The 13,841-nt window shown below is 48.9% G+C and overlaps 2 protein-coding genes across 2 annotated transcripts in view; both read right to left on the bottom strand.

The window, feature by feature from the left end:
• The window catches only part of LOC142251260 (ankyrin repeat and SOCS box protein 12-like), a 141,295-nt gene that overhangs the window by 66,484 nt on the left and 60,970 nt on the right, over positions 1 to 13,841 (bottom strand). The window lies entirely within an intron of this gene.
• MTMR8 (myotubularin related protein 8) overlaps positions 1 to 13,841 on the bottom strand; it is a 105,342-nt gene that overhangs the window by 2,502 nt on the left and 88,999 nt on the right. The window contains 1 exon segment of the mRNA XM_075323889.1: positions 2 to 260. Coding sequence (XP_075180004.1) covers positions 2 to 260 — 259 coding nt within the window.

Genomic DNA, 13,841 nt, shown 5'->3' on the forward strand with positions numbered 1-13,841 from the left:
TCTGTGGAAGGTAGTGCCTTATTGTCAGAGGAGTCCCCGTGAGGCTGGTTATGGACACTGGCCCCGTGCTCTTTTACCATTTCCCTTTTTACGCACCCATCACTGTTTACCACAGAACCACTGGAAAAATTAGCAGGCATTTCTTCGTTATCACCTCCTGAAAGCAGCTCATCAGGAGGTTCTTTCATTTCTGATACATCTTCAAAACATTCAGTCAACGAGCAAGTATCTTCTGGAAGGGTGTTCTGTTTGGGAAGCTTCTGATTTGGAAAAGAACAAAATTGTTTAATAGTATTACCATATACAATAAGTCTAAAGGCCACTTTACACGCAGCGACATTGCTATCGATGTCGCTGCCGATCGCACCTGCCCCCGTCGTTTGCGCGTCATGGGCAAATCGCTGCCCGTGGCGCACAATATCGCTAGGAGCCGTCACACATACTTGCCTTCCTAGTGACGTCGCTGTGACGCTGCACAAACCGCCCATTTAGAAAAGAGGCTGTTCGCCGGCCGGCGAACAGCCTCTTTTCTAAGGGGGCGCTTTGTGCAGCGTCACAGCAACGTCACACGGCAGGCATCCAATAGAAGCGGAGAGCGGCCGCATGGAAGTCACGCCCTCCTTGTTGCCGGAGGACACAGGTACGGTGTTGTTAGTCGTTCCTGGGGTGTCACACGTAGTGATGTGTGCTGCCTCAGGAACGACCAACAACCTGCGTCTTGAATCAGCAACGACATTTGGGAAATTAACGACGTGTCAACGATCATCGATTAGGTGAGTAATTTTGATCGTTAGCAGTCGCTTGTATGTGTCACACGCAACGACGTCGCTAACGAGGCGGGATGTGCGTCACGAATTCCGTGACCCCAACGACATCTCGTTAGCGATGTCGTTGCGTGTAAAGTGGCCTTAAGGCCCCGCATACACAGACTAAAGGAAGTGGAATCTGCCATTATCGGGAGCTTGGCCGACAATTTAATGCGTATGAGGTCTCCAGACTATCCCCTAACATTTAAAAATCACTATAATTTTCAGCACCTAGAAGCGGAAAATAAACCAGCAACTAGATCAAAGATTTTGAAAAATAATTATTTTATTAAATAAATACAATTAAAAACAATGAATAAAGTGCCTTAAACAAAAAAAAAAATCAAAAGAGGCCCACGACGCACTCTGAATAATGATACAAATAATAAATAACACCCCAAAAAATATAGGAAGATGGGGCAAAAATTGTATAAATATAAATTGCGCAAACATGCGTCAGAGTGTAGGCACTCAGCGCTCTGATCTTCACTACCACCACCGATTCAGGTAAGGCTGCTTTCACACCTCCGGTTTTTGCTATGCGGCACAATCCGGCACTTTGCAGGAAAATCGCAACCGGTTTTTTTTGCTGCCGGTTGCGATTTTCCTGCATAGACTTTAATTAGTGCCGCATTGTGCCGCATGGCCTTGCGTTCCTTCCGGTTTTTGCCGCATGCGGCAGATTTAGCCGATGCGGCGGCCGGATGGAACGTTGCCTGACACGTTTTTTCGTGCGGCAAAAAAAACCCTATCGCGCCGCATTCGGACGATGCGGCACATTTTTCAATGCATGCCTATGGCGGGCGGATGCGGCAAAAACAGCTTCCGGCTGCCGCATGCGGTTTTTGCCACTGCGCATGCTCAGTAGCATGCCGCAAGCGGCAAAAACCGGACTGGCCGCAAAGGAAAAACTTATGCAAAGGATGCGGTGTTTTAACCGCATCCGTTGCATAGCTTGCACAGCCGGATTGAGCCGCAGAGCTCAAGCCGGATGTGTGAAAGTAGCCTAATATAATTATTGTCTTTGGTTTTCTGAGCAGATGCAGCATATGCAATCTGTATGCCATTAAGTATTACAGTGATTGGCATATCACCATTCTGATATACAGGGTGGTCCAAAGGTAGGTGGACAGTATGTGTAATAGGGGTATGAAGGGGGAGATTTATCACATGGTGTAAAGTGAAACTGACTCAGTTACCCATAGCAACCAATCAGATTCCACTTTCCATTCTTCACAGACTCTTTGGAAAATGAAAGGTGGAATCTGATTGGTTGCTAAAGGCAACTAAGTCAGTTTCACTTTACGCCATGTTTAACCCCTTCAGCCCCAGGGCCCTTTCTGTTTTTTGCTTTTTGCTCCCCTTCTTCCGAGAGCCGTAACTTTTTATTTTTCTGTCAATCTTGCCATATGAGGGCTTGTTTTATGCGGGACGAGTTGTACTTTTAAATGAAACCATAAGTTTTACCATATGGTGTACTGGAAAACAGCAAAAAAATTCCAAGTGTGGAAAAACTGCAAAAGAGTGTGATCGCACAATAGTTTTCGGGATATTTTATTCACTGTGTTCACTATATGGTAAAACTGATGTGTGGGTGTGATGCCTGAGGTCGGTGCGAGTTTGTAGACACCAAACATGTATTGGTTTACTTGTATCTAAGGAGTTAAAAAAAATTCACAAGCTTGTCCAATAAAAGTGGCGCACGTTTTGCGCCATTTTCCAAAAACCGTAGAGTTCTCATTTTTTGGGATCTGGCTCAGTGACTGCTTATTTTTTGCGTCTCGAGCTGTCGTTCCTAATGGTACCATTTTTGCGCAGATGCTACGTTTTGATCGCCTGTTATTGCATTTTGCGTAAAACTTGCGGCGACCAAAAAACGTAATTTTGGCGTTTGGTAAACGGTGTAGTGGCAAAAAATTCCAATCAGATTAATTGATTTTATATTTTGATAGATCGGGCATTTCTGAAAGCGGCGATACCAAATGTGTATATTTATTTTTTAACCCTTTAATTTTCAATAGGGGGAAAGGGGGGGTGATTTGAACTTTTAGGTTTTGTTTTTTTTTTTTTTTTACTTTTTTTATTTTACTAGTCCCCCTAGGGGGCTAGAGCGATCAGCAATCCGATCGCTCTTATCTATCTGCTGATCACAGCTATACAGCTGTAAACAGCAGATTCAGTCACTTCCTGTTTCTCTCTGCTCACGGCCGAAGGAAAACGAAAGTGAAACTTCATAGCTGCAGGCGTCATCACATGACCCTGTTCTATGATGGCAACCACCGAAAGTCACGTGATCACTCACGTGACTTCCAGTGGGGGCGGCGGTAAGTAAAAATCATGGCCGCGCGCATATAGATCTCGCTGCCAGACTTTGGCAGCGAGATGTAAGGGGTTAATGTTACGGGTGGAATGCGATTCCACTCGTAACATGCAGGCACACATGTCAGCTGTTGAAAATAGCTGATGTGTTCCGATCAATGCCGCCTGCCCGCGGCAGGGGGCGGGGCTTAACGGGACATGCTCCATGACGGATATATCCGTCCATTGTCGTGAAGGGGTTAATAAATCTCCCCCTTCATAACCCTATTACACATACTGTCCAGCTACTTTTGGACCGCCCTGTATATAGGCTCCACTCCAGATATATAAGCTACCTTACCTTAATCTGATAATGCTACACTATTAGTGGGTCTATTTACCCTCTTTGGGTTTACCTTATAGGTTTAGTATTTCTATACATTTTGCGAATTTTCCCTACTGGATCTCTTGGCTGCACTGCGCAATTTAGATTTATACAAGTTTTGTACCATCTTCCTGTATTTATTGGGGTGTTATTTATTATTTGTATCATTATTCAGAGTGAGTCGTGTGCCTATATTTGATCTTCTGAGGCACTTTATTCATTGTTTTTAATTGTATTTAATAAAGAAGGGAATTTTGTTACTTACCGTAAATTCCTTTTCTTCTAGCTCCAATTGGGAGACCCAGACGATTGGGTGTATAGCTACTGCCTCCGGAGGCCACACAAAGCATTACACTAAAAAGTGTAAGGCCCCTCCCCTTCTGGCTATACACCCCCCGTGGGATCACGGGCTGCTCAGTTTTAGTGCTAAAGCAAGAAGGAGGAAAGCCAATAACTGGTTTAAACAAATTCAATCCGAAGTAACATCGGAGAACTGAAACCGTTCAACATGAACAACATGTGTACCCGAAAAAAACAAAAATCCCGAAGGAAACAGGGCGGGTGCTTGGTCTCCCAATTGGAGCTAGAAGAAAAGGAATTTACGGTAAGTAACAAAATTCCCTTCTTCTTCGGCGCTCCATTGGGAGACCCAGACGATTGGGACGTCCAAAAGCAGTCCCTGGGTGGGTAAATTAATACCTCAAGTTAGAGCTGCAAAACAGCCCTCCCCTACGAGGAGGCAACCGCCGCCTGCAGGACTCTTCTACCTAGGCTGGCGTCCGCCGAAGCGTAGGTATGCACCTGATAATGTTTGGTGAAAGTGTGCAGACTCGACCAGGTAGCTGCCTGGCACACCTGTTGAGCCGTAGCCTGGTGTCGTAATGCCCAGGACGCACCCACGGCTCTGGTAGAATGGGCCTTCAGCCCTGATGGAACCGGAAGCCCAGCAGAACGGTAGGCTTCAAGAATTGGTTCCTTGATCCATCGAGCCAGGGTGGATTTGGAAGCCTGCGATCCTTTGCGCTTACCAGCGACAAGGACAAAGAGTGCATCCGAGCGGCGCAGGGGCGCCGTGCGGGAAATGTAGATTCTGAGTGCTCTCACCAGATCCAACAAATGCAAATCCTTTTCATACCGATGAACTGGATGAGGACAAAAGGAAGGTAAGGAGATATCCTGATTGAGATGAAAAGAGGATACCACCTTAGGGAGAAACTCCTGAATCGGGCGCAGCACTACCTTGTCCTGGTGAAAAACCAGGAAGGGAGCTTTGGATGACAGCGCTGCCAGCTCGGATACCCTCCGAAGAGACGTGACCGCTACCAGAAAGGCCACTTTCTGTGAGAGTCGAGAAAGTGAAACATCCCTCAGAGGCTCGAAGGGCGGCTTCTGGAGAGCAACTAGTACCCTGTTCAGATCCCATGGATCTAACGGCCGTTTGTACGGAGGGACGATGTGACAAACCCCCTGCAGGAACGTGCGTACCTGAGGAAGTCGTGCTAGACGCTTTTGAAAAAATACCGATAGCGCTGAGACTTGCCCTTTAAGGGAGCCGAGCGATAAGCCTTTTTCCAAACCAGATTGCAGGAAGGAAAGAAAAGTAGGCAATGCAAATGGCCAGGGGGACACTCCCTGTGCCGAGCACCAGGATAAGAAAATCTTCCACGTTCTGTGGTAGATCTTAGCAGACGTGGGCTTCCTAGCCTGTCTCATGGTGGCCACGACCCCTTGAGATAATCCTGAAGATGCTAGTATCCAGGACTCAATGGCCACACAGTCAGGTTCAGGGCCGTAGAATTCAGATGGAAAAACGGCCCTTGTGACAGTAAGTCTGGCCGGTCTGGTAGCGCCCACGGTTGGCCGACCGTGAGATGCCACAGATCCGGATACCACGACCTCCTCGGCCAGTCTGGGGCGACGAGCAAGACGCGGCGGCAATCGGACCTGATCTTGCGTAGCACTCTGGGCAAGAGTGCCAGAGGGGGAAACACATAGGGCAGCTGGAACTGCGACCAATCTTGCACTAAGGCGTCTGCCGCCAGAGCTCTGTGATCGCGAGACCGTGCCATGAAAGTTGGGACCTTGTTGTTGTGCCGGGACGCCATTAGGTCGACGTCCGGCCTTCCCCAGCGGCGACAGATTTCCTGAAACACGTCCGGGTGAAGGGACCATTCCCCTGCGTCCATACCCTGGCGACTGAGGAAGTCTGCTTCCCAGTTTTCTACGCCGGGGATGTGAACTGCGGATATGGTGGAGGCCGTGGCTTCCACCCACATCAGAATCCGCCGGACTTCCTGGAAGGCTTGCCGACTGCGTGTCCCGCCTTGGTGGTTGATGTATGCCACCGCTGTGGAGTTGTCCGACTGAATTCGGATCTGCTTTCCTTCCAGCCACTGCTGGAAGGCTTGTAGGGCAAGATACACTGCCCTGATTTCCAGAACATTGATCTGAAGGGTGGACTTCTGCTGAGTCCACGTACCCTGAGCCCTGTGGTGGAGAAAAACTGCTCCCCACCCTGACAGACTCGCGTCTGTCGTGACCACCGCCCAGGATGGGGGTAGGAAGGACCTTCCTTGTGATAATGAGGTGGGAAGAAGCCACCATTGAAGAGAGTCCTTGGCCGTCTGGGAAAGGGAGACTTTCCTGTCTAAGGACGTCGACTTCCCGTCCCATTGGCGGAGAATGTCCCATTGAAGTGGGCGCAGATGAAACTGCGCAAACGGGACTGCCTCCATTGCTGCCACCATCTTCCCCAGGAAGTGCATGAGGCGTCTTAAGGGGTGCGACTGGCCTTGAAGGAGAGAGTGCACCCCTGTCTGTAGTGAACGCTGCTTGTCCATCGGAAGCTTCACTATCGCTGAGAGAGTATGAAACTCCATGCCAAGATATGTTAGTGATTGGGTCGGTGACAGATTTGACTTTGAAAAGTTGATGATCCACCCGAAAGTCTGGAGAGTCTCCAGCGCAACGTTCAGGCTGTGTTGGCATGCCTCTTGAGAGGGTGCCTTGACAAGTAGATCGTCCAAGTAAGGGATCACCGAGTGTCCCTGAGAGTGCAAGACTGCTACCACTGCTGCCATGACCTTGGTGAAAACCCGTGGGGCTGTCGCCAGACCAAATGGCAGGGCTACGAACTGAAGGTGTTCGTCTCCTATAACGAAGCGTAGAAAACGCTGGTGCTCTGGAGCAATCGGCACGTGGAGATAAGCATCTTTGATGTCTATTGATGCTAGGAAATCTCCTTGAGACATCGAGGCAATGACGGAGCGGAGAGATTCCATCCGGAACCGCCTGGTTTTCACGTGCTTGTTGAGCAGTTTTAGGTCCAGAACAGGACGGAAAGAGCCGTCCTTTTTTGGCACCACAAACAGATTGGAGTAAAAACCTTGACCTCGTTCCTGAAGAGGAACAGGGATCACCACTCCTTCTGCCCTTAGAGAGCACACCGCCTGCAGAAGAGCACCGGCTCGGTCGGGATGTGGGGAAGTTCTGAAGAACCGAGGCGGAGGACGAGAACTGAACTCTATCCGGTACCCGTGAGACAAAATGTCTGTTACCCACCGGTCTTTGACCTGTGGCAGCCAAATGTCGCAAAAGCGGGAGAGCCTGCCACCGACCGAGGATGCGGAGAGAGGAGGCCGAAAGTCATGAGGCAGCCGGCTTGGAAGCGGTTCCTCCGGCTGCTTTCTTTGGGCGTGAGTGAGCCCGCCAGGAATCTGAGCTCCTCTGCTCCTTCTGAGTCCTTTTGGACGAGGAGAATTGGGCCCTGCCCGAGCCTCGAAAGGACCGAAACCTCGACTGTCCCCTCCACTGTTGAGGTTTGCTTGATCTGGGCTGGGGTAAGGAAGAGTCCTTACCCTTGGACTGTTTAATGATTTCAGCCAATTGCTCACCAAACAGTCTGTCTTGAGATAATGGCAAACTGGTTAAGCATTTTTTGGAAGCAGAATCTGCTTTCCATTCCTTTAACCATAAGGCTCTGCGTAAAACCACAGAGTTGGCGGACGCCATTGACGTAAGGCTGGTAGAGTCCAAGACCGCATTGATAGCGTAAGTCGCAAACGCTGACATTTGCGAGGTCAAGGACGCCGCTTGCGGCACTGATGGACGTATGACAGAGTCCACCTGCGCCAGACCAGCTGAAATAGCTTGGAGTGCCCACACGGCTGCGAATGCTGGAGCAAACGACGCGCCGATAGCTTCATAGACAGATTTCAACCAAAGGTCCATCTGTCTGTCATTGGCATCTTTAAGTGAAGCCCCATCTTCCACTGCAACTATGGATCTAGCCGCAAGCCTGGAGATTGGGGGGTCCACCTTTGGACACTGGGTCCAGCGTTTGACCACGTCAGGGGGAAAGGGATAACGTGTATCCTTAAGACGTTTGGAGAAACGCTTATCTGGATAAGCGTGGTGTTTCTGGACTGCTTCTCTGAAGTCAGAGTGGTCCAGAAAAGTACTCAATTTACGCTTGGGATACCTGAAAAGGAATTTCTCCTGCTGTGCTGCTGCCTCCTCCACTGGAGGAGAAATATCCAGCAGTCTATTGATGGCCGCTATAAGATCATTCACCATGGCGTCACCATCAGGGGTATCCAGGTTGAGAGCGGTCTCAGGATTAGACTCCTGATCACCTAGCTCTGTCTCATCATACAGAGAATCCTCTCGCTGAGACCCTGACCAGCGTGATGACGCCGAGGGTCTCTCCCAGCGAGCTCGCTTAGGCTGCCTGGGACTGTCGTCCGAGTCAGAGCCTTCAGCCTGTGATGCCTGGGACCCCCTTGGAGCACGGATTAGTTCCAACTGAGGGGGACCGGGGAACATTGAATCAACAGTGCCCATGGTCTGAGTGACCGGCCTGGACTGCAAAGTTTCTAGAATTTTTGTCATAGTCACAGACATCTTATCAGCAAAAACTGCAAACTCTGTCCCCGTCACCGGGGCAGGGTTCACAGGCGTCTCTGCCTGGGCCACTACTAGCATAGACTCCGGCTGACGAAGTGGCACAGGGACCGAACATTGCACACAATGGGGGTCAGTGGAACCTGCCGGTAGATCAGCCCCACATGCGGTACAGGCAGCATATAAAGCCTGTGCCTTGGCACCCTTGCTTTTTGCGGATGACATGCTGTTGTCTCCTCAGAGCAATATAGGGGTATAAGCCAAGAAGCGACCGTACAGTGCAATATATAGGTACAGACAAAAGTACACAAAACAACACTGTGGCACTAGTGGGGTCAGCACCTAGGTGCTGCTTACCGCCCGCTTAACAGCGGGTGTGTGGTCGCCAGAATCCCCTGTCTGGGTCTCCCAGGGCTATGTCCGTTCTCCAGCTCAGACTGCGTGCAGGAATGGCTGCCGGCGTCCTGTGAAGAGGGGCGGGCCGTGGGCGTGCTGCAGACAAAGAGCGGGAAACTGGCGTCCCACTGTGCCCAGTGAGAGGGCTGGAGTATGTAAATAAGACTCCAGCCCTCGGCGCTGACTATTGTACAGCGTCTCTCCCCTTCCCTGACTGACAGGGCTGGGGGCGGGAACGAAACGTAACTAGGCCGCAGAAGCCGGGGACTAGATTTATAAGCGCTGCCGTCGTAAAAGCACGGTCGGCGCGAAGTCCCCGGCGCACCACAAGTCTCAGCCGCGCCGCAGTCTCCGGGGGCGGCCGGCGCGGTAGTTCCCCACACATAAACTCACTCAGCTAAGCTGCAGTGAGTATAACCCAAGCGCGCAGCGCTACTGTCCCCGGCGCACTAGAACACCCAGCAACGCTGGAGTGTGTCTGTGCCTGTCTGTACGGGGACACAGAGTACCTGAATGTTGCAGGGCCTTGTCCCTGACGGTACCCAGCTCCGTATCCAGCAGGATCTCCGGGTCTGTGGATGGAGCCCGGCCTCAGAGCCTGGAGGCCGGTAAGATCCCACTTCACCAGAGCCCTCAGGGGGATGGGGAAGGAAAACAGCATGTGGGCTCCAGCCTCCGTACCCGCAATGGGTACCTCAACCTTAACAAACACCGCCAACAAGAGTGGGGTGAGAAGGGAGCATGCTGGGGGCCCTTTAGCATGGGCCCTCTTTTCTTCCATCCGATATAGTCAGCAGCTACTGCTGACTAAACAGTGGAGCTATGCGTGGATGTCTGACCTCCTTCGCACAAAGCTTGAAAACTGAGCAGCCCGTGATCCCACGGGGGGTGTATAGCCAGAAGGGGAGGGGCCTTACACTTTTTAGTGTAATGCTTTGTGTGGCCTCCGGAGGCAGTAGCTATACACCCAATCGTCTGGGTCTCCCAATGGAGCGCCGAAGAAATTATTATTTTTTAAATATCTTTCATCTAATCACTGGTTTATTTTTATAGGTGCTGAAAATTGAGTAATTTATTGTATGTCCAATGCGGTTGGGTATTTTGAGGACTATTTTGGGATGTATCCCCTAACGTTTGTCAGGAGGAGGAGGATCTAGTTTACGGAATTACAGCTGCCAATCCTTTCACTCTTTGTGGAAGTCGCTGGCAGGGGAGTCTGGCAGTATCTTTCCTATAGAGAACACAGGAGTACGCGGCAGAGCCGAATATTTCTGTATGTGCGTGAGTTAGGAGAGAGAGTGCTCAGCCAAACAATGGTTAGGCTAACAGCTGTCTAATGTTTATAGAGGGTCTTAACCGGTTCTGGATCCCACAGACTTTAAAGGGCTTGTTCACACAATGCATTTTTGCTGAGCGTTTTTCAAAAGTAAAAAGTACCAGCAAACTGATTGAGATTTCTTAAATCTCATGCATATTCTGGGTTTTTTTTTTTTTTTTTTATAAATCTGCAGCAGGTCAATTCTTTCAGCGTTTTTCATACATTCAAGTGAATGGGGAAAAAAAAACCAACAACAAAAAAAAACAAAAAAACACCCATACTTTGTGCAGCGTTTTTCTGGCAATACTCGAACACTTGCAGCAGATTTCTCCACCAAAAACAAAATGTGTGCACAAAATGTGTGTTGTCCAGGGGGTCCGCAGAACACTCTCCACTGATGTTCTAAAGCTACAATGTCATGCAACCTGCTTGATTGAAATTGCACAACTGTGCTACACAGCTGGACTCCGCATTGAAAAGGCAGACGTTGTACAGTCATGGCCAAAAGTTTTGAGAATGGCACCAAAATTATATTTTCACATGATCTGTTGCCCTCTGGTTTTTGTGTTTGTCTGATGTTTACATCACATACAGAAATATAATTGCAATCATATTATGAGTACCAAAAGGTTATATTGACAGTTAGAATGAGTTAATGCAGCAAGTCTATATTTGCAGTGTTGACCCTTCTTCAGGACCTCTGCAATTCTCCCTGGCATGCTCTCAATCAACTTCTGGACCAAATTCTGACTGATAGCTGTCCATTCTTGCATAAGCAATGCTTGCATTTTTGCCAGAATTTGTTGGTTTTTGTTTGTCCACCCGTCTTTTGATGATTGCCCACAAGTTCTCAATGGGATTAAGATCTGGGGAGTTTCCAGGCCATGGACCCAAAATATCTATGTTTTGTTCCATGAGCCATTTAGTGATCAACTTTGCTTTATGGCAAGGTGCTCCATCATGCTGGAAAAGGCATTGTTGGGCGCCAAACTGCTCTTGGACAGTTGGGAGAAGTTGCTCTTGGAGGACATTCTGGTACCATTCTTTATTCATGGCTGTGTTTTTAGGCAAGACTGTGAATGAGCCGATTCCCTTGGCTGAGAAGCAACCCCACACATGAATGGTTTCAGGATGCTTAACAGTTGGCATGAGACAAGACTGGTGGTAGCGCTCACCTCTTCTTCTCCTAATAAGCTGTTTTCCAGATGTCCCAAACAATCGAAAAGGGTGATTCATCTGAGAAAATGACTTTACCCCAGTCCTCAGCAATCCACTCCCTGTACCTTTTGCAGAATATCAGTCGGTCCCTGATGTTTCTTCTGGAGAGAAGTGGCTTCTTTGCTGCCCTCCTTGACACCAGGCCTTGCTCAAAGAGTCTCCGCCTCACAGTGCGTGCAGAAGCACTCACACCAGCCTGCTGCCATTGCTGAGCTAGCTCGGCACTGCTGGTAGTCCGATCCCGCAGCTGAAACAGTTTTAAGATACGGTCCTGGCGTTTGCTGGTCCTTCTTGGGCGCCCTGGAGCTTTTTTGGCAACAATGGAAGCTCTCTACATGAAGTTCTTGATGATGCGATAGATTGTTGACTGAGGTGCAATCTTTGTAGCTGCGATACTCTTCCCTGTTAGGCCATTTTTGTGCAGAGCAATGATGGCTGCACGTGTTTCTTTAGAGATGACCATGGTTAACTGAAGAGAAACAATGATACCAAGCACCAGCCTCCTTTTAAAGCAGTGTTTCTCAACTCCAGTCCTCAAGACCCACCAACAGATCATGTTTTCCTCAATGTTAGACAGGGAATAATTCCATCACCTGTGCAACATTAAGGAAAACCTGAAAACATGATCTGTTGGTGGGTCTTGAGGACTGGAGTTGAGAAACACTGTTTTAAAGTGTCCAGTGGTGTCATTCTTCCTTAATCATGATTGTTCGCCAGCCCTGTCCTCATCAACACCCACACCTGTGTTAATGGAACAATCACTAAAACAATGTTAGCTGCTCCTTTTAAGGCAGGAATGCAATGATGTTGAAATGTGTTTTGGGGGTTGAAGTTCATTTTCTTAGCCAATATTGACTTTGCAAGTAATTGCTGTTAAGCTGATCACTCTTTATGACATTCTGGAGTATATGCAAATTGCCATTAGAAAAACTTAAGCAGTAGACTTTGTAAAAATTAATAATTTGTAGCATTCTCAAAACTTTTGGCCATGACTGTATACTACCAGCTCTGCCTCCCCGATAACTGTAGGTTAGGGTAGAAGGGGGAGCCCATTGTGTGAAAAATGAAAATAAATGCCAAAAAAAAACCCACAGACTCATTTGTTATGTTACATTAGATTTTTCTCCAATATCAGAAATTAAAAAAGAAGGGAATTTTGTTTACTTACCGTAAATTCCTTTTCTTCTAGCTCCAATTGGGAGACCCAGACAATTGGGTGTATAGCTATTGCCTCTGGAGGCCACACAAAGTATTACACTTAAAAGTGTAAGGCCCCTCCCCTTCTGGCTATACACCCCCAGTGGGATCACTGGCTCACCAGTTTTAGTGCCAAAGCAAGAAGGAGGAAAGCCAATAACTGGTTTAAAGACCAATTCAATCCGAGGAAACATCGGAGAACTGAACCATACCACATGAACAACATGTGTACCGGAAAAAACAGAAAAACCCCGAGAAAACAGGGCGGGTGCTGGGTCTCCCAATTGGAGCTAGAAGAAAAGGAATTTACGGTAAGTAAACAAAATTCCCTTCTTCTTTGTCGCTCCATTGGGAGACCCAGACAATTGGGATGTCCAAAAGCAATCCCTGGGTGGGTAAAAGAATACCTCATGATAGGGCCGTCAAACGGCCCTCTCCTACAGGTGGCCAACCGCCGCCTGAATGACTTATCTACCTAGGCTGGCGTCTGCCGAAGCGTAGGTATGCATCTGATAATGCTTGGTAAAAGTAAGTAGACTCGACCAGGTGGGTGCCTGACACACCTGCTGAGCCGTAGCCTGGTGCCGTAATGCCCAGGATGCACCCACGGCTCTGGTAGAATGGGCCTTCGGCCTTGAGAGAACCAGAAGCCCAGTAGAACTGTAGGTTTCAAGAATTGGTTCCTCGAGCCCCCGAGCAAGGGTGGATCTGGAAGCTTGCGACTGTTTACGCCGACCAGCGACAAGGACAAAGAGTGCATCCGGGTGGCGCAGGAGCGCCATGCGGGAAGTAGAACCTGAGTGCTCTCACCAGAACCAACAGATGCAAATCTTTCTGAAATTGATGGACTGGACGAGGACACAAAGAAGGTGAGGTGATATCCTGATTGATATGAAAATGGGATACCACCTTAGGGAGAAATTCCGGAACCGGACGCAGAACTACCCTGTCCTGGTGAAGGACCAGGAAGGGAGTTTGTATGAGAGCGTTGCTAGCTCGGAAACTCTCCTAAGAGACGAGACCGTTACTAGAAGGCCACTTCCCGTGAAAAACGGGAAGGGAGACATCCTTCAAAGGCTCGAAAGGCGGCATCTGGAGAGCAATTAGAACCTTGTTCAGATCTCAGGGCTCTAACGGCCGCTTGTACGGAGTGCTGAGAAGACAAACTCCCCGTAGGAACGTGCGTACCTGAGGAAGTCGTCGTTTCTGAAAAAATACAGATAGCGCTGAGACTTGTCCCTAAAGGGAACTGAGCGACAACCCATTTTCCTACCTAGATTGCAGGAAGGAAGGAAACATAGACGATGCAACCGGCCAGGGA

The sequence above is a fragment of the Anomaloglossus baeobatrachus genome, chromosome 9 (genome assembly GCF_048569485.1).
Source record: "Anomaloglossus baeobatrachus isolate aAnoBae1 chromosome 9, aAnoBae1.hap1, whole genome shotgun sequence".
Taxonomy (NCBI): Eukaryota; Metazoa; Chordata; class Amphibia; order Anura; family Aromobatidae; genus Anomaloglossus; species Anomaloglossus baeobatrachus.